Below are 21,139 nucleotides of genomic sequence, written 5' to 3' on the forward strand. Positions count from 1 at the left end.
GGAGCAGAAAATGTTAGTTCCATGCAAGCCCAAAGCAAAGGCAAGTTTTTGGAGTTTCTAGCATGGGCTCTAGACATCTGGGTTTAACTTTTTATTATACTATTTCATTATTTCTGTTCTAAGGATATTAACATTTTATTTGTATACTGTTTTATGGCATTATTTTTAATTCTGTTTTTTTATTGTTGCTTTGCTTTTTGCAGTATATTGATTTTTATCTTGACTTAAATTCTATTGTTAGCTGTGGGATGACATTGGATCAGGAGAAAATGCAAACCAAACATTAATATTTAAAAGTCAGGCTCCTGCTGAAGCACCAATAACGGTGTTGTTAGTTCAGCTGATGTTACTTTTCAGATGTTATTATGCACTTGTGGAAGTCAAAACACAACAGTCCAAGAAGTAGACAAAGCACGTCACTATACTTCCTTTAATTTATTGAAAATGCCACGTAGAGCTAGATGTGGGTGATCCGTGCGATTAACGAGTAATTGGTTGTGCTAAGGTCTTGACTCTTTCTGTACAAAGTGCTCTCTTAGCAGACTCCTTTACAATAAAGGCATCTGGATTAAACTGCACGAGATTGGTTGGGGCCCTGACAAAATAAATATGAAAAGAGTCATTAGCCTCAATGCTGCTCCTTTTTATAAAGCACTCTGCAAGATTAACAAAGAAATCCAACCGGAGAGTTTCACATGCTGGATTGCAGGGATGGGGGGGATTAACGCTACTAAGATCTGTGCTGTTTTCTTGGCAGATAATTTTTCTGTTAGTAGGATAATAAACCTCCCAGGACTGGTTCTAAGTTTCTGCAAACCAGTCGACAAAACATATGTCATGCTTTCACAACACAAATCTTTTTGCACTTGTTTCCTGATGTTGTATGTAACTCATGAGGTTTGCGCTGTCATAAGTCATAGCGTGTGCTTTGTTGCTAGCTTCTTGTCCCTATTATTATGATACCACAGTGTTTTCTGCTGCTTTTTAACATCCCATTGGCTTCAGCAGAAGAAAAGATAATAGGAAAAAATGATATTCTGTGGTAAAACAGTGAAAAAGTAGTCTGTCTCTCCATCTCTTTATGCAGTGAAGTGAATATCTTTCCATTAACAATCCAATTCAGGAAGGCTCTTTCTTCTCAGCCAACCTAATGGTTCCCACTGAAGTCATTGGGATGAATGCTATTTAATCACCTGTCAAGCAAATAACTGGAAAGAATACAGTTTGCAAAAAAAAATACAGTACATCTAGCATAGGCAGCTATGAATGACATGCTGAAAAAAGGCACTTTGGGCATTTATGAAAGGTGAGCAAAGGTACCAATTGCCATGGGCTCCATATATGGAGATCGATCAATTTCAAACTGTGGTGGGACTCAGCCAATTCGCACCACTTTGGGAGAACCGGTTGTTAAGTTTCTGAGCAGTTTGGTGAACTGGTTGTTGGAAGAAATCATTAGGGCAGAGAACCGGTTGTTAAATTATTTGAATCCCACCCCTGATTTCAAAGGATTGCCAAGTTCATCAAATGAAGGAATTGTGCAAATATATTTTCATAACTTTCCTCACACATTCTTCTTTACTAATTTTAGTGGACAAAACAATGGAAAGAATAAGACACTGGCATGAGATGCAGTGCATGCTCATAGGGTCCTTCTGCCCATAGGTCCCTCAGAGCCTTCAAAAGTTATCTACAGGCCAAGATCCTTTTCCTCAATTGGAGAGTTGGTGAGACCATCAACACAGCCATCAGATCATCTGGGAAAGCCCACCTGTTGGCAGGATGCGAGAGTTCCATGAGCCGAGGAGAGGCTACTGCCTGCTTGGCTGCCGCTGACACAGGCCACTCAGGGGAACGATCCATGGCACTCTCAGAAGGGATTGTTTTTGGTCTAGCTAGTTCAAGTAGCCTTCGACTTGGGACTGCTTGCAGAGCAGTCAGGGGTATCTACAGAAGAACAGAAGTGCTGGTTTTTGAACATGAGATTTATTCCAGAACATTTCTGAAAAAGCTAAGATACAAGATAAATCCAGCCCCAAAGGATTAGGAGCTACGGACTCTCCCCTTCCCTCAATAATCTCTGAAATCAAAGTAGAGGCAAAGCCACAGACAGAACTTCTGGCAGGATTCTGAAGGTAGCAGAATGAGTGTGACAGGTCCCAATAATAGCTGAATATGGGATTCTGTCAATCCCTCAGATGAATAAGATCACTTCAGAAAGATCTGCTGACTCTCCAAAGAGAAATGGATGATCTTCTTAAGTCACATTCCTCAGAGGAAGGAATTAAGTCAAGACTGCCTAGGTAACAGGATGGAAGACCTTGATGGTGATCCATCTTATGGGCATGGCAGGAGAATAACAGAATAACAGAGTTGGAAGGGACCTTGGAGATCTTCAAGCCCAACCCCCTGCTCAAGCAGGAGACCTTATATATCTCAAGCACCGGGGAAATCAGAAAATTCAGGCAGTTCAAATGAGTATCAAAATTTATTGCAAGCTTAAGTTCTCTGCAAGAATCTGAACTACTAACGGTCAAGGGAAATTTGTGGGAGTTAAGGATAGAAAGGAATTCAAAGTAAACTGGACTTAGATCTCTTGTGGCTATGAAGTGACTTGTGACTTATGACACGTTTGACCCTTGGGCTCAGTCTGGCCATTTCCTACAATATCATTTCAGACGAATGGTATAGGGTCTCACTTGGATGCTTTTTTTTGAGCATTTACAGGAGCAGCAGTAATCAGGAGAGGGTGCCAGTAGCATGAGAAACACCACGCAGAGGTAATCTGAATAGGAAGGCATTGACAATGACACTGAACTGGGCACGGAGAGAGGAGGAACAGATAGTGTACCGGTAGCTACTTCTTACCTTCTATGGTGGCAGCAGCCAGTGAGAAGTGGGAAAGGACAGAGGATGTGGTCAGACATAGGATGGCTGGAAATTTGGGGCATTATATTGGGGTCTATTATACTGAGGCTTTTAACAAATTTATCCTTTGGCCATTTGTCAGAAATGGTGTTCGGTCTCCTGCTTGAGAGGGGAGTTGGACTAGATGACCTATAAGGTCCCTTCCAACTCTGTTAAATCTATTAATCCTATGCATACAATGATAAACATTCATCCCTGGCTAACCTCAATATTAAAGCTTCACACTTGAGCTCAGCAGTAAATCCTAGCTCTTTAGACCAGTGTTTCTCAAACTTGGCGACTTTAAGTCCTGTGGACTTCAACTCCCAGAATTCCCCAGCTAGCTATGCTGGCTGGGGGATTCTGGGAGTTGAAGTCCACAGGACTTAAAGTCGCCAAGTTTGAGAAACACTGCTTTAGACCTTTGACTCTTTGTTCAGCCCTTGGATTGACTCGATATCCCAGGCAGAATTCAACTAAATTAGAATATTTTATTGCAAACAAATAAGTCTTAGACAAAACAGATTGCCTACCACAGTGCCAAGAAAGAGAAATCAGGGCCTTTATATATGATATATATGATCAGATCTATGCTCTGATCTTTAAATAGTGCTTCCGTTCAACAAATACTAGCAAGTATCTTGATGGCTTGGGAAGTTGTTGAGACCTATTTACATAATGGTTCTTTCCAGCTGGATAACTGGTTGACCTTACCTTGCAATTGTATTCCTTATATCAACACAGAAGTATCAAAAGTTTAAAAAAAATTACTTGGCGGATTGGGGCCTCCATCCTTGTATTTTTATAGAACTTCATTTGTTTCCTAACCACTGGATGGGCAAGTTCTTGTAATCTTGGGGTAGCCTCAGCTCTTCTTGCAGCCTTTGAAATCTCTTTTTCAGTCTAGATAGGAAAAATAAACCAACAATAAAGCAATTTGATTACAAAACCAACCAACCAAAAGAAATATGGTCAGATGCTCAGAAAAACACATTTCTTTCTCTCGCAGTAACATTTCCCAAGGATCCTTTGGAAGAGGAAAGAGCAGGCTGGATATCTACTTCTTATTTAGTCTCAACTCAAGCTGATGCATTTTTAATCTATACACAGTAGACCAGAAAGGACCTATATAGAGAAAGGTCGCGCCAATAGTTATGATACACAAGAAAATCTGCTTATTTGCTCATTCCAATTTTGGGAAGGCATACAGCAATGTATTCTTAACAGAGATAGCATTTCCTCTTGTGCAAATGAGATAAATTCTCATGCTCATGTGAGAGTGCAGGCAAGTCCATCCTGGCACTGAAACCCAGATGTCAGAACTGTACAGTTCTGTTTCATTGCCCCAGCTCTGAAAATGGAAATTTACAGACTACCAGTTTTGTTTTACCTCAAGGGCTGCTTATCTGAGACACGGCCCATCTGGAAAACACATAATGCCAATGTACAGCCCAAAACCAGAAGATCATAGGCAAATATATCTACATATTTGATATAAATGTATTTCCCAGAGTGCTAATTGCGTCAGAGTTCTAGGGCAAAGATTGTCTTCAGTTTTCTTCCCTCCTCTCCCAGCCTTATGATCAGTTTTGCAATTCAGAGTTATGTGATTTGGGCAGAAAAGCAAATTACAATTGTAACTGGCCCTACTGCTCCACATTTTCTTAACAATCCATGTAGAAAGTTGGGAAATGCTCCAGTAATCTCATGTTTTCCACCACCCCCAATATTCTCCTCTCTACTTCCAGCATTCTAGCAGAGGTTCTTAATCCTTCAATTTCTTCTTCAACCTTCTCCTGCTGTTCATCAGGTCTTTCCCTCTGTCATTTTTTGTAATTTAAGCTTCTTTCCAGAAGGAAAAATAATAGCAATCTTTTCCTAGGAAAAGTCAAAGAATCAGGGATGATGGGTAAATACAGGACAAAGATAACTTCATCATAATAGCAGAAGCTATTTAGGTCAAAATCTTTCTAACCTCTTCATCCCTTATTCACAATCATTCCATCTCAGAGCTTTAGAGTTAAACTTGCTCTTTCCATATTCATTTTATAATCCCACTATTGAGCAGTTGTGGCTTCAATTGATATATCTGGTAAGAGATTTGCTTTGCAGCATATTAAAAATCAAAAAGATGCTTTTTGAACGATGAAAATTACATTGTCTTCTCAAAAAGGCGCCAACGAATTTTACAATACAAACTATGTCATCTACCATGGTAGAAGATTTGAAAAATCCCTTTTTAAAATGCAAACTGCACAATAACATAGCCAAATGTAGAAGGCTGAGGTAGTATGAAAGATTTTCTCAGCTTGCTGAAACAAGAAATTCTCAAGTGTGAATAAGGAGCAAAAAGGTTCAGCAAAGATAGTGTAGACCAAGGATAGAAAACCTTTGGCCTACAAACCAATTTCATCTGGTGTTTCATCCATCCAGGGCATTGGGGGGGGGGGGATCCCTGGGAGTTTGTGCTTAAAACACTATTTAGTACTTCTCTCTCGTCGTCTTCTCTCTTGAAGAAAAAGCTTTGGAGGTCAGATTTTAAGTTTTGTCTGTGTCAAATCTTCTGGGTACTTACTTCCAATCAATGGCCTGCAAATCTACTCTGTCAACAGTACTTCTGGATCCTGAACCTCTTATTTCTTGTCTTTGAAACAAATGGTTACATATAACAATGGTAGCCAACTTTAAAATTGATTTTTGCAACCAGCAGCTTTCTAATTATTTATAAACCTTCTAGCACTTATGGTATTTTAAGGACTTCTCTGCTTGGCAATTTTCATGTAAGGATCACTATGCTTGACTAGGCTTTTATAAAGTACATACCCAAATCAAAACTGGCTTCCAAAGTAGTCTACAATACGGTCTACAAATAATAATTCAAGCATATGACCCTCAAGGCTCCAAAAGTTAAAAAATAAGTTAAAGATACCCTGGATATTTCTAGAGATGTATATTAATTTCTCAGCAAAATGCTCCATCTGATGTTGGGTTTTCAGTATATTGTACTTCTTCCCTCTGTAATATAGGATTTACATGACCCTTCCTTCCTTTGCTTCCACACAGAAGGAAAATCAACCCCACCTTTAACGTTTATTCATTAGTACAGCTCTCATTATCAAGAAGGTTTGCAGCCAATGGAAGGGTTCCATTTTCCACTAGAGGGAATTGATGCACTTGCTCAATGCCTCCTGGACATAGTAAAAGCTAGACTGAAGAACGTGTAGTCTAGGAAAACCATAACCATTTAGCTGCAACTATTACTGCTTCTGCAGTGTAGAATCTAAAGCACTGCATATCCTCAAGAGGGAGGGAGAGGCAGAAGAAGCCATTTTGAAAAGCAAATTTTCCCCAGCCTTAGCAATAGGTCAAAGTTTGTAGGTCTATGAACAACAGCTTCTTTCTTCATTGCCATGGATGGGGATAAAAAGAGCTGCCTTTGCCACTGAAGGCCAAATCTGATTCTAGGCCCGTGCCTCGACATCCATATTTTTATACTACAAAGCCCACGCCACTGGTATTACAAAATCCACACTGTGTGGCTTTCACTTCCTTGGTGCTTCAGGTATTGCCATTTCTCAGCACAACAGAAAATGGGTCTTCTCAGCTCCCTTTTTCTCATTATGTCCTTTTTCCCCCCAAGGAAAGCAAAAGGCCCAGCAATGTCCTCTCCTGTCATTTCTGACTTCCAGTTCAAAGAAACCATCCATTCAGAGCATCTTTCTTGCTATACCTCCAGGATAAAGCAGCAAATGTGTGTGTGTGTGGTGGGAGCAATGACGTGCAGTCAGGGGAGGCAGGGGAGGCGGAGCCTCACCACTCTCATCATGAAAATAAAAAAGAATTACTCCAGGAAGCCGTGAAAGTGGCTGGGAGAGTCGCGCGGCTTGGTTTAGCCTCCTTGGACATCTCAGCAGCAGCCCCAAGTGTGCCGATCTCGCCATTTTTTACATCGGGCGAGCCCAGGATCCTTGCAAGGGGAATGGGACGTGTGCAGGAGGCTCCTCAGCTCCAGCCTCAATCAGCGCAGCCGCGGTCCCCTTCATCTTGCCTCAGGAAGGAGGGGAATGGGACCACGTGTGCAGGGGAAGGGGATCGCGGCTCTGCTAATCTGAGGCTGTGCGCTGAGGAGCCTCCTGCACACGTGGTCCCATTCCCCTTGCAAGGATCCCGGGCTCGCCCGATGCAAAAAATGCCTAGGTACCGTGTTTCCCCAAAAATACAACCTGTCCCACACTCACTGACCTAGCGTTATCCTGAAAGTGCCAAGTTACAGGAGCCGGGGGTGGGGGGAGCGCTCACGTTGCTTGTCGCCTTCGGTATACCGCTAGGTTGGGGAGTGCCTGCTGCCGCCCCGCGCTGCCGGCGCCCGCTGCCGGCGCCCGCTGCCGCCCCGTGCCGCTGCCGCCCCGTGCCGCCGCCGCCCCACCCCGTGCCGCCGCCGCCCCGCGCTGCCCCGCGCCACCGCCGCCCCGCTCCGCGCCACCCTGCGCCGCCGCCGCTGCCCCGCTCCGTGCATAACATCCAAACTCCAAAACTTCCAGCATCGGCCGCCGGACAGAGAGTTTTCCGGACAGAGTCTTCCAGCAGCCGGCCCACCATAGAGAGCACTCCTAGAGCGGCCGATGCTGGAAGTTTTGGAGTTTGGAAGTTATGCACGGAGCGGAGCGGGGCAGCGGCAGTGGCGGCGGCGCGGGGCGGCGGCGGCGCGGGGCGGCGGCGCGGGGCGGGGGCGCGGGGCGGGGGCGCGGGGCGGGGGCGCGGGGCGGGGGCGCGGGGCGGGGGCGCGGGGCGGGGGCGCGGGGCGGCGGCGCGGGGCGGCGGCGCGGGGCGGCGGCGCGGGGCGGCAGCAGGCACTCCACAACCAAAACTTCCAGCATCGGCCGCTCTAGGAGTGCTCTCTATGGTGGGCCGGCTGCTGGAAGACTCTGTCCGGAAAACTCTCTGTCCGGCGGCCGATGCTGGAAGTTTTGGAGTTTGGATGTTATGCACGGAGCGGAGCGGGGCAGCGGCGGCGGCGCAGGGTGGCGCGGAGCGGGGCGGCGGTGGTGCGGGGCAGCGCAGGGTGGCGCGGAGCGGGGCGGCGGTGGCGCGGGGCAGCGCAGAGCGGCGCGGGGCGGCGGCGGCACGGGGTGGGGCGGCGGCGGCACGGGGCGGCAGCGCGGGGCGGCAGCAGGCACTCCCCAACCTAGCGGTATACCGAAGGCGGCAAGCAACGTGAGCGCTCCCCCCACCCCCGGCTCCTGTAACTTGGCGCTTTCAGGATAACGCTAGGTCAGTGAGCGCGGGACAGGTTGTATTTTCGGGGAAACACGGTACTTAGGCATTTTTTACATCGGGCGAGCCCGGGATCCTTGCAAGGGGAATGGGACTATGTGTGCAGGCGGCTCCTCAGCGCACAGCCTCAGATTAGCAGAGCCGCGATCCCCTTCCCCTGCACACATGGTCCCATTCCCCTCCTTCCTGAGGCAAGATGAAGGGGACCGCGGCTGCGCTGATTGAGGCTGGAGCTGAAGAAACGTCTCCGTTTGGGCTGCGCCACTGCGATCGGAGCAACCACGTGGTTTGATGACGTCACCAGCCTCACCAGTCATAAACGTCACCGCACGTCACTGGGTGGGAGTGTGGGGTGGGGGAATTGAAGTGGTTGGAGGCTGCTTTGCAGGAAATACAGGTGCAAGGAAAGGCAGTAGGGAGCGCAAAGGATTCCCTAGGTTTTTCTCCTCTCCAGCAAGTATGGAAGTTTGATGGAGAAAAAGCAGACATATCTTCTGTAAGATCACTTTTCCTACCAAGAGTCTAACGAGAAAAAAACTTGTTAGTTAACTGGGAGGTTTTGGTCTCTGTTAACCCAAGCAGAAATTGCCATGAACAGGGATGGTCTTGTAGCTGGCTAAACGGGGCTGCATTTTGCGGAAATCCCCAAAGATCCTCCTTCCTCCCTGCAAACCAGTATAATTGCATAGGAAGCTTTATTGAATTTTCCACCAGGTTAAAAAAAAAATGCCGGCTAGATCATGTTGATTCAGCTTTGATCCTGGCACTAAAATGGAAACTTGGTTGTGAGGACAGGCTCACAACAAATGGTTAGCAGGTTGCCTCATACTGGGACAAAAAGGGAGGGTACGATTTCATCATGCTTGCAACAGAAAAGATGGAACTTTGAGAATCCATTGATATATATTTTTTAACACGAGCGTTTATAAGTAAAAATCCATCTCTAGCTAAAGCAATATGGAGCAAGTGCAATAAACATTACCTAATAGTCCAACTGACAGGATGCTAGTCATTATATTACAGAATAGGCAGTGAGTCAGGGAACAAAAAGTGATAATTTTGATGAACATTCTGTGCAAGACAGGTCACGTAACCTTGTCTGATGCTGAATCACTACTGGTGAGCAATCAGCTGACAACAGACTTAAAAAGGAAGTTCCATAAACATTCAACACAACAACATGTCATTATATGTGTTAGTGCAGTAAAGGGGAAGGAACACACAATTTCGAAACATAATGGTGGTGAGGTGGTGGTGAGGTAGATGGGAACGTCAAAGTTTCCAGAATGCAAATTCTGTTTTCATACACCAGCTCAAATTTGGAAACAAAAACATTAGCAGCAAGAAAGAGATGAGGCTGGGCACAGAAATTATCAGCACAGCTTGTAAGCTTCTTTATGCTTAATGACCAATTGACACCATGTTCTATAAGCCTTCAATTGGCTTAATAAATATGCCGATTATGGATTTTTCTTTCTTTTTTTATGGCTACTATTTTGTGTATGCGAGGGTGTGTGTAAAAATTGTTAGTGCTCATGGGCACAATAAATTCACTAGGGAGGAAAGAAGATACAGCAGGCTAACAGATCAAACCTTTTGTGAATGGAAATCAGGAAACAGAAATGTGACAAAAATGTGCTATCTACCTCACTGTTTCCTATTTTTTTCCTCCTTCCTTTCTTCCCTCCCTCTGCATTTCTACATTAGAGATGGATTTGGCGATGTTTCTTACTTTTGAACCATCTACACCAGGGATCCCCAAACTTGGCCACTTTAAGACTTGCGGACTTCAACTCCCAGAATTCTCCAGCCAGCATAGCTGGAGCATAGCTGGAGCATAGCTGGAGCATAGCTGGCTGGAGAATTCTGGGAGTTGAAGTCCACAAGTCTTAAAGTGGCCAAGTTTGAACACCTCTGATCTACACAGTAGAGGATACCATAGTTAAGAATGCTGTTTCTATTTTCTTGAAACAATTTTTCAAATGGTAAAAGAATGAGCTGCTCTTAGACACTTAAAAGGAATAGAAGCATTAATATTTTAAACTAGTTTTTCTGCATATGCTGGTGAAATCTAATGTAATTCATAATCACATTAGAATCACATTAGAATCATTAGAATGTAATTCATAATCACATTAGAATCACATTACATAGGACAGTCCACTACTGAATATTGGATATATTCATACATCTAATGCATTCTGAGTAATCTCTGTTGTATATATATACAAATCCTAGCAACATAAAAGATAACTTCTATGTATTGCTTTGAAAGGATATGTGCTTCATCTCTTCTTCTTCCCAAGATCTACAGCATATAAAATTGACATATGTAGGCCATGGTTTCTTTTCTTTTCTTTTTAAAGTAACAACAATAGCACCTCCTTTAGTAAGCTCTATATGGGTAGTTTTTAAGTTACAACCACAATTCAGTTCAAAATTTCCATTTCTAAGCAAGACAGTTGTTAAGAGAATTGTACGACCTTTCATGCCAGAATTAAGTAAATCACTATAGTTGTTAAATTAATAATACCATTGTTAAGTGAATCTTTCTTCCCCATTGGCTTTGCTTGTCAAAAAGTCACAAAAAGTGATCCTATGACCCTAGGATACTGCAACCATCATAAATACATGTCAGTTGCCAAGGAATTCAAACATTGCTAATGCAGAAAGTAAGCACTCACCCTTCCCCTAGAACAGTGGTGCCTAACCTTTTTTGGATCGCGTGCCAAAAGCAGGGGGAGTGCAGGAGGGTCATGTGCGGGCATGCCCACACCCACAATGCTATGTGCGTGACCCCCACCCACCCCCATGAGCACATGTGAGCGCAACCCCCCCTCCCCCCGCTTTTGGCCCGTGATAGCCCCATTTTTCGCCCTCCCCAGGCTCCAGAGGCTTTCTAGGAGCCCGGGCATGGTGAAAACAGCCCCCCCTGGAGGCCCTCTGGAGACTTCAGGAGGCTTCCCTAAAGCCCCTGGAGGGCGAAAAACGGCCCTACGGGCAAACCTGGAGCTGACAGGATAACGCCTCGCATGCCCTGACAAATGGCTCCCTGTGCCACTGTGGAACATGCCATAGGTTTGCCATCACGGTCCTAGAAGAATGAAATATTCTAGGAAATATTAAAAGGGCAAAATATTATACCTCCTTGGATGAGAAATGGAGAAACATTTTTTTTAAAGCAGGAAGCAGACTGCTCAAACCCCTCTTCATTACAGCAAGATTCAACCAAGCCTGGGACTCAAGACAACCTACCAAGTTACCCCTGCATGGCCCCAAGGGAGTCTGACAACCAATCAGAATACATTTCTTGCACAGGAACAGCAAACTCCAAGGCAGGGCCCAAGAGAGGGTATAAATCAATCCAAAAAATCCATGTGATCCTGTCCACCGTTAACCCATCTTTCCAAACAGCTTCCATGTTTCCAGGGTCTTTCTCATCACTTGGAACTGAAACCAGGTGGACATTTCTTCCAACACTAATATGATCATGAGCACGCTGCAACTGTCATAAGTGAGAAAAACAGTCATAAGTCACTTTTTCCAGTGCTGTTGAAACTTTCAGCAGTCACTAAACAAATGATTGTAAGTCAAGGACTACCACATAATTCTTTTTTTTCAGCTGGTTTTTCTTACGTTTTCCTCTTTCTGATTGCTTATTTTATCATTTTATTATTTCAATTACATTTATGAATGTAATTCTATAACCTGCAAGATAATATTCCTGTTGTTGTGGTCAGGAAAAGAAGATCCAGAATCTGCCCTAGACTCTTGAAACCAACAACGGCTGCAAAACAATTGAAAATAATCTCCTCACCTCAAAGGCTTCTACCGAGGATCTAATTTCAGAATCTCAGAATTCTGTGAACAGATTTCAAGACAGTGACATGTGGTGAGGTTTATGGCTGGTGAGGCTGGCGACGTCATCAGCGCGAGCCGCGGTCCCCTTCATGTTGACTCAGGAAGGCAGGGAATGGGACCATGTGTGCAGGAAGCTGAAGCTGCCTCAGCCTCCTGCACACGTGGTCCCATTCCCCTTCTTCCTGACTCCTGAGTCAACATGAAGGGGACCATGGAGCGCTCTCTGCGGGACCGCGGCTCACGCTCCGCGGACCCCTTCATGTTGACTCGGGAAGGCAGGGAATGGGACGTGTGCAGCAGGGAGGCTGAGGCTAGAGGAGCCTCCTGCACACGTGGTCCCATTCCCGGACCACGTGTGCAGAAGGCTCTGCAGCGCCTTTTCCCTTTTTTTTTATTTTCATGATGAGAGCGGTGAGGCTCTGCCTCCCCTGCCTCGCCTGACCACACGTCCCTGTTTCAAGAGTTATCTCAGCAATGAGATGATACACCAAACTCTACTCTCTCAAGTGAAAATGATCGATTCCTATAGAAGGATGGCTTTTAAAAAAAGCTTATTATGCATGGTTCACTTTGAAGATTGCATTTGTACCTGTGCCTCCAATAATTCTCCCACTGATGAGTTAAATAACATTCTAACAATAAAACACTCTTTAAAACTTAACATTCCCTTATAAGTGCCCAGACTATAATAACCTTTTTGATCAATTAAAAATTATTTCTGTAAAAACTAATGTTGTGAAGAAAATATTGATTCCTGACCTGGGCAGGGATTGAATTGGAAGAACTCCAAGATCTCTTCCAATTCTATGATTTTATAGTTCTATGATTTAATACCCATAATGGATCCTTCTGACAGAAACAGATTCTGATTCTTTCTGACTCTCAGAAACAGACTTTACTAATTTATAAGCAGGTTGAAAACAGTAATTATTGTGATCCTTCATTCCAGATAACAAAAAACCCCTCTGTTCTCACATACATAGCTCTCAGTTCTTAAGAAAAGCGTCAATGTAGGAAGAAGGGGTTCTACAGCCTCTGATTATTTTTGTCTAAGCCATCTACTTCATCAATAGTTGCTTGCTGCTGAGTTTGTTCATGTTGACTAGCTGGAAAAAGGATTCAGGGGTTCTTCAGTAATTCAATAATACCATCCATATTCCTAAAAATGAAGATCTTCCTGAACGCTTTGGAACTTTCTGCATTCAGATATTTATTGATCAAAACATGAGACCTCTCCTAAAAAATGTTACACGAACTCTCACACTGAAAAAACGGTATGCTTAATTCAGACAACTATCAAGCTTCTCTTATCATCTCTGTCTTTAACTGCAGGAAGATTCACGAAGTAGTACAGTAAGACCACAATTTGCTTCTTTTGAAAGTGAACTAACCCTTACAGCAGACTGGCTAAAGTTGAAAGTCAGAGGTCTGATCCAAAATTGAAGGTCTTGGAAAGTGGTGAACTTGATCCAAGAGAAAACAAAGACCCTTGCTGCATGAATATCTTTTAATGAAGTCTAAATTAAAATTAGCCATTCAGTATACCTAAATGACTAAATTAAAGAAATGGCCAGACCTCAACCACATTGTCCCTTCATTGATGAAAGATAATCTAGATCTCTGGATGGACAGCAAAAATCCTGTCACTATTCTGTACCAAACTATTGTAGTTCTTGATAAAGAAATTACATCAATTGAAATTTGAAATGAATGAAATGTTAATGGAGAGAAACAAGCAAACAAAAAACCCCAAAGGGAAATGCCAGGAAAGTATTAGCCTTGACAGAGGAAGTTCATCCACCAGCCCTCCCCCAAAGGGAAAAAAAACCAAATAAATCATCCACTGCATTGTGGAAGCATAACTGGCATCTGCTCATTTTAGGGGGGGGGGGGTTATCTCATTGTTGCTTGGGATGGCAGAGATTTGGGGGAAAAACTTCAATGTCTTCAGAAAAAAAGACAAGAAAAAAAAACAATTTGGCTAAGCTATATGCTGGATCAAGCTAATTTCTTAAAGGCACCATAGAAGATGGTTAAAAGATGATTCTTGAGCTTCAGACAATTCACATGCTTTCTGGAAAAACAAATCTCGGTCAGTTTTGCAAACTTAATGACAGAAGCAACAATTCCTGCAGCATTTAATTCAAGTGCTTCTTAGATCTGTACATTACAATCTGAAGAGAGCATAGGAGACTCTTGTAGGCATTATTCTAAACAACCAGGCAAGGAATTGAGCCTTCAGTATCAGAAGGTAAATCAATTATTTTTCAAAAGCTTATGCTATAGCTCTGTGATGGCGAATCTATGGCACGTGTGTCACAGGTGGCATGTGGAGCCATATTTGCCGGCATGTGAGCATGCCGGCCAGCTAATTTCCGGTCTTCCAGGAGGCTGGGGAAAACCGTTTTCAGCCTCCCCAGGCTTCAGGAAAGCTTCTGGAGCCTGGGAGGGAGAAAAACGGGCCCAACAAGCCAACCGGCATTTCGGAAATGATCTGTTTCCAGCTTCTGGAGGGGCTCTGTGGAAGGCCATTTTTGCCCTCCCCAGACTTCAGGAAAGCCTCTGGAGCCTAGGGAGGGCAAAAACTCCCACCCCGCATGTAGAGGGGGTTGTGCACACATGCGTGGGAGGGGGGTCGCTCATGCGCAGGTGGGTGAGGCACATTGAATTGTGGGTGTGGACACGGGCACACTCACAATTTTGGCATGCCTTTACAAAAAGGTTAGCCATCACTGCTACAGCTTAAATCTTATAATTTTTATAAGCACTCTCTTATTTGGATTAATACTTTTGTTTTTTGCATTTAGATTTAGTTGTTTTTAAATGATTTTGCATTTTTGCATTTAGATTTACTGTATTTTTCGGAGTGTAAAACACACCTTTTTCTCCCCAAAAAGAGGGTGAAAATCTGGGTGTGTCTTATACACTGAATACAGCATTTTTAGCTTCCTGAAACCCCGTGCCCTTTGCAAAAATGGCCGTGCATAGCCTTTAGAAGGTTTCCAGAGTGTTCCTGGAGGCTGGGGAGGGCAAAAATGAGCAAAAAATGAGCACTCTATAAGCCTCCTAAAGGCTATGCATGCCATTTTTTTTGACAAAAAATGAATCCATTTTCATTAAAAATGGGCTGTTTTGGGGAGGTCTGCAGAGTGCCAAAACTTTTTTTTTTAATTTGCCTCTTCAAAATCTTGGTGTGTCTTATACTCCGGTGCGTCTTATACTCCAAAAAATATGGTTGTTGTTTTTATTCTTGACTCATAGTGTACTTACTATGGTCAGATCCTGGGATCTAAGACTCAACCTTCACTTCAGAGTGTTGCCATTTTTTTTCCGCAGAGTAGTTTTATAATGCAATCAATTAGTTCTAAGTATTTAGATTTTTTTTTCATATTCTACAGGTATTGCCTTAAGTACGAACCACTTTATTTCTATTAGTCATCTAATTTAAGTCTTATATAAAATTGCTGGTCAATGACCATAAAATAATGTAGAAAAAAGAAAGAAAATTGTCCTGAATTTTCTGTAGAACATGGAGGTAAAATATGACCCAATTAAATCTACTTTATCTAACATAGGCCTAGGATTTTGATCAATCAGGTTATTACCAAATTTCTCCTTCAGTGGAGCCAAAGCACTGAGCTACCACTGATGGCACGACCCTCAACCAACACATGCAACCTCTCCCCAACCAGCACTTTACCTCCAATGACCCTCACCTCACCAATGATCACAAGACCCATCACAAAGTCTCCATCTGACATGACCCACACCTGACCCATCACAGGACCCTCACCTGACGTCACTACCCTATCACAAGACTTACTAAGCAGAAGCCCTTATAAGCAGAACACTGACACCGACATCCCCTAAACGCTGCTGGAGATGCTACATAGCCTGGTAACAAAATGTTTGTAAACCAAACCACAAGCTCGGAGAACAAACCTCCACCCTCATCCTATACCCGGCCTACAGATAGTTGCCACCAATGCAAGCACTGAACTATGCTAAAGAAACCTGTGAGGATAAATAAACAGCTGGACAATCATACAGGTAGCCCTTATTTATCAATCGCCTTATTTAGTGACCATTCGCAGTTATGACAATGATGAAAAAGTAACTTTGTGATCCTCACATTTATGACTTCCACAGGTCTGTTAAGAAAAGAAGAGATGAAGTAAGTTTATAAGCACAATCACAGTTTCCCTTAGTCACCACTTTGCTTAACGATCAAACTGCCACTCCCGATTGTAGTTGCTGAACAAGGACTACTCGTAGAGGTCTCCAGTCCACACACTTCTTAAAGAAGTAAAGAAGTGAGAAGAGGACCTGAAGTTTTGCACAGACCCCGTTTGGTTTTCTGCCCCCCCCCCCCCCATGAATTAAAAGCATTAAATTAAATTAACATGATTTGTCTGCTGTGGGTTTTCAGAAATCCATCAAGCAGTGGTGTCCAAAATGTCTGTCTGCAGAGTTTATTTGGTTTTTTTAATACACTTTTAACAAGCAAAGCACAGAAAGCAACAGTATTGATTTTGGTTTACTCCCTCATTTTTCCCTAGTGAATCCAGAAGGCTATCCCAGCCAAGGTTGAATCTCACATAACTCCCCTGATACGGCCTGTCTCTGCTCAGGGAGATAATGGGCAAAAAGATAACCGGATCATGGCTGTAATGCGCATGTCTGTACGTAACCTTTCCTCTCATCCCACATCTGGTTCTGCTAATTAGGTGAGCTTGTAGGCATCCAAGACAACCAGCTACTGAGATCATGGTAGCTTCCTACGCATGTCTTTACGTAAGGTTACCTCTCATTCCTTCAGTCTGCCACATCATGCATGCAGAAAGATGTACTCAAATCATTTTTACTGTTTGGCTTTATTTCATAATTACCTGTTCTGGAAATTTAAAGTTTGGATGGATACTTCTTGCTTGAGCAAGGGATAGAATCCGATGGGAAGCTTTGCAACTAAGTGTGGAGGCGCTGATAGGCCACACAGGGGAAATTCGTGGCCTGTAAATGAACAGAAGAGCAACTGCAATTTTTGTTTCCTAGTAGCTGTGTTCACGATTCTAAAGAGGTCTCAGATTTGATTTATATGCTTCTACCACCCATTGTTTCTATAGATGGGGTAAGTACGACTTTCTTTGAAGTGGGATAATCCAACTTTGGTCAGGAAGCTCTTGCTGTGGTTGGGCAGTCCATTTCCAAATTGAGACAACTGCCTCTTCCCTCATCAAGTTCACTTATCACACAGAAGACCAAGTTCACTTATCACAAAGAAGTTTCAGTAAGCTTCACTCCCAGACTTCCCTGCCTACAGAGGTTCAAAGGTCTGTGAAGTTTCTATTGGGTATACATTAAAACATGGCTGTCCAACCTTTTGGCTTGCCTGAGTTGCACTGAGTGAACAGGAATTGTTTTGGACCACATATAAAATATATAATATAGTTCATATATATAAATATTGCTAAAAATCCCATAATGTTAAATTGTCTTGTAGGGCCCATTACTACAGCTGTCCGGGACCATATCTGGGCTGTGGGTTGGATATACCTGCATTAGAACTTATCCTCCTTTACTCTCTCCCTTCACCTACTGTAACTCCCGGCTGGTATGAGCATGGCGATTGAGCAAAACTGCAAAATACAATACTGCCAACATGCCATCTCTACTGGCTACAAGTTTTAGTATCCAAGATAGGACTAGCCACGGTGGATGGAAGTTTGGAAAAGAAATATGAGAAGAAGCTTGCTTTTTTAATACTGCTAGCAACATTTAGCATTACTGAATATATATGATCCAGCCAGTGACATATCAGAAACCATACATAATTCTTTTCAATAATAATTGGAATGGATCTAAATCAAATTTCTTTTGGCCATTTTATAGACTGTAATAGACAACATCCAAATTGTATATTCAAATTCATAGTGTTTTCCAAGATTGTATGTGCAAATCTAATCGAATGCCTCTATTAACGTGAACATACTTTCTTCTCTTCAGTATGTAAAATTGTGTTTGTTGGGATTATTTCTTATTGATCTCATTCTCAAGTATTTAAAATTAAAACATCTGACATGTTGTAGATGCTGTAGTTACTTGAGACCACCTTCCTGGTAAGTTAAATTTTGTCTGATAATAAGTTACGCAGTTTTCAGTCATTGAATGTATTTTTTAAATTGAGCGTTCAGAAATAATGTAAGAGTTTGCAGTTTCCTTCTTGATGTGACCAACAACATGGTGGCTTGCATGTCAATTTTTAGAGATCCGAAATTTGCCTGAACATGCTTGCGCTATAATGTGGCTAAACAATGTCAAAATACCAGGTATCCTCACAGCTAGATTTAACTGTCTAACTATATTCTCACAATATCTTTATTAGTATTGCATGTCATTTTTTCTTGATCACCAGCATGGAAAGCAATTCTGTTCTTCAAAATATCACTATCATTCTCATGCATATTTCTGAAACTCTTATTCAAACATTCCTTCATTTCAATTACCTCCCAAATCATCACTTTTATTAATTCAAAGTTCTTTGTTTAGCCCTTTTCATTGATTTCCAATTTTTAAATCTCTCCCTCTCTTTCTCTCTCTCACACACACACAATTGAGACCACAATTGAAACCAAAACTTATGTTGCTAAGTGAGAAATTTGTTAAGTGAATTTCCCCCAATTTTACGATTTTTCTTGCCACATTTTTTAACTGAATCACTGTAGTTATTAAATTAGTAACATGGTTGTTAGGTAAATCTGGCTTCCCCAGTGACTTTGCTTGTGGGAAGGTCGCAAAAGGTGGTCACAGACCCCAGAACACTGCAATTGTCATAAATATGAGTCAATTGTCAAGCATCCAAATATAAATCACCTGACCATGGGGATGCTACAATGGTCATAAGTGTGAAAAATGGTCAGAAGTCTTTTTTTAGTGTCGTTTTAACTTTGAACAGTCACCAAATGAACTGTTTTAAGTCAAGGACTACATGTATTTTTATTGCTTTGTTCATTTTAAACTTTTCTCGGGTTCTGTTTGACCACATTTGATTTGATTTGATTTGATTAGATTTATAAACCGCTCCCTCTCCCCGAAGGGACTCGGGGCGGTGTACAATCAAAGTTAGAATTTGCAACTATCTTTGCAACTATCTTTTTTTCTCTCTGCGTATGTCATACAATTATGTATCCTTATTTTTTACAACAATCATTCTTTTATATTATCTTTACAGAGGTTTCCTGGCTCACCTAGGTTTATGGGAGCTGACTGTTAAATTTGCAAACAGTTGAGAGTAGAGCTGAGCCACCATACCTAGAAAACTCATCACCTAAGGAGTCCTCAGTGATTTCTCAGCTTGGTTGTTTTCTTTCAGAGTTTCATTACCCAAACTAGCTAACATTATCAGTGCAATGCAGTACCAAACTATGTCTAAATAAGACATCCCTCAACAATAAGCCCTGGTGTTCATTTTGGAGCCCAAAACACAGGTAGTAATAGGAGAAACATAACCAAGGCACAACCTTTACAGTTTATTACACGGCTTCTTCCCATTTAGACTTTCCCCAAGTGGAAAACTGGCCGCAAGCTGCATATGAAGGAAACATATATCTGGAATAATCCACATATTATTTTTAGAAGCAAACTATTAGTGTCCTGCATGACTATGTAATTCTGCAAGAAAAGGTGGAGATTCTGCAGATAGCTAACACCTGATAAAATATTTGATTCGGCTTTATTTATAATCTTGACCAGCTGTCAAAGAATATGCATACCAAATGAAGACAGTACAGAAAATAGCAGCAATAAATATTTGCACAATTAGCAGTTTTAAAGAATGCAAACTTCACAAAATCACATTAAACAGACGTCAGATTAGACTATCCCAGTCTTGATCTAGCTTGTTGCTTAGCCAAAGCCTTGTGATCATCCTAGCCAGGCAAGACAGATTGTTAGTACACAAGTAGTCCTCGACTTACATCAGAAGTGTCAAACTCAATTTCATTGAGGACCGCATCAGGGTTGTGTTTGACCTTGGGTGGGCCAGGGGGGCATGTCAGGGTGGTGGTGGTGGTGAATGGCCAGGGGGTGTGGCCAGCTTGACGTCACTTGTTGAGGCTCTGTTTTCGGCTGCAATGGCCTCCTGCCACTCATTGCCAGGGAAACCAGAGCTGTGTGTGGCACCCCCAAACTCCATTTTTGCTGGTAGAGGGCTGCAGGAGGCTGCCACGGCCCAAAACCACTGGCCACGTGCAGCCCTCCCGAGCTCCATTTTCGCTGGCAGAGGCACCACAGTCCGGTTCTTCACTGTTTCCAGGGTAGCCCCGCGGGCTGGATCCAGCCTGCAGGCTTTGAGTTTGACACCCCTGCCTTACATCCATTCATTTACTGAAGTTACAATGACACTGAAAAAAACTGACTTATGAGCGTTTTTCACACTTAACAATAGTTGCAGCATTCCCATGTTCAAAATTGTCAAAATTCAGCCGCTTGGCAACTGGCATGTATTTATGACAGTTGCACTGTCCCAGGGTCATATGATCCCCATTTGTCACTTTCCCACAAGCAAAGGCAAAGAGTGAAGTCAGATTTGCTTCGTGACTGCATGATTCACTTAACAACTGCAATGACTTGCATAACAACTGTGGCAAAAAGATGTAAAACAGTGCAATGCTCACTTAACAAGTCAAGTATAATCTGTAAACTCTATTAACTGTACATTATTAAAGAGATGAATTGGGCAGAAATTTTCTGGATTGTACTTTTAAAAGATTTTTTTTAAAGATTAGAACTGTTACTGACCAAGGCCTAAACTCAGGAATACGGAGAGCTGAACTGATTCTATATTAGAATACCAGCCTGTTTTTCAAAGGGTTTCTTGCCTGAATTCTATACTGAAAATCCCACTGGCCTGCGGCAATTAGAAAAACTCACTACCGTTAGGGCCTCACCTGAGTTTCAGATAAGTTGCAGAAATTGGCCTGGGTTCTGCTAGCTTCAGCAATCGCTTCGATGGCAATGCAGAATACACTGCTGAAGAACGTTTCCAAATCTCTGACATTTGTCCACAGCTGTACCAGAAGAGGGATCGACTGAAAAACCA

General features: G+C 42.8%; 1 protein-coding gene across 1 annotated transcript in view; it reads right to left on the reverse strand.

Annotated features, from left to right (window-relative positions):
• Nucleotides 1-313: 313 nt before the first annotated feature.
• Nucleotides 314-21,139, reverse strand: part of SPMAP2L (sperm microtubule associated protein 2 like) — a 36,148-nt gene continuing 15,322 nt past the window's right edge. Inside the window, exons 5-9 of the mRNA XM_081940492.1 lie at nucleotides 20,988-21,128; nucleotides 16,932-17,052; nucleotides 3,679-3,810; nucleotides 1,772-1,947; nucleotides 314-595 (exon numbers count right to left, since the gene is read on the reverse strand). Of these exons, the coding sequence (XP_081796618.1) occupies nucleotides 481-595; nucleotides 1,772-1,947; nucleotides 3,679-3,810; nucleotides 16,932-17,052; nucleotides 20,988-21,128 (685 nt within the window). The 3' untranslated portion in view covers nucleotides 314-480. The remainder of the gene's footprint in view (nucleotides 596-1,771; nucleotides 1,948-3,678; nucleotides 3,811-16,931; nucleotides 17,053-20,987; nucleotides 21,129-21,139) is intronic.

The sequence above is a fragment of the Natrix helvetica genome, assembly GCF_964273705.1.
Source record: "Natrix helvetica genome assembly, chromosome: 2".
Classification (NCBI taxonomy): Eukaryota; Metazoa; Chordata; class Lepidosauria; order Squamata; family Natricidae; genus Natrix; species Natrix helvetica.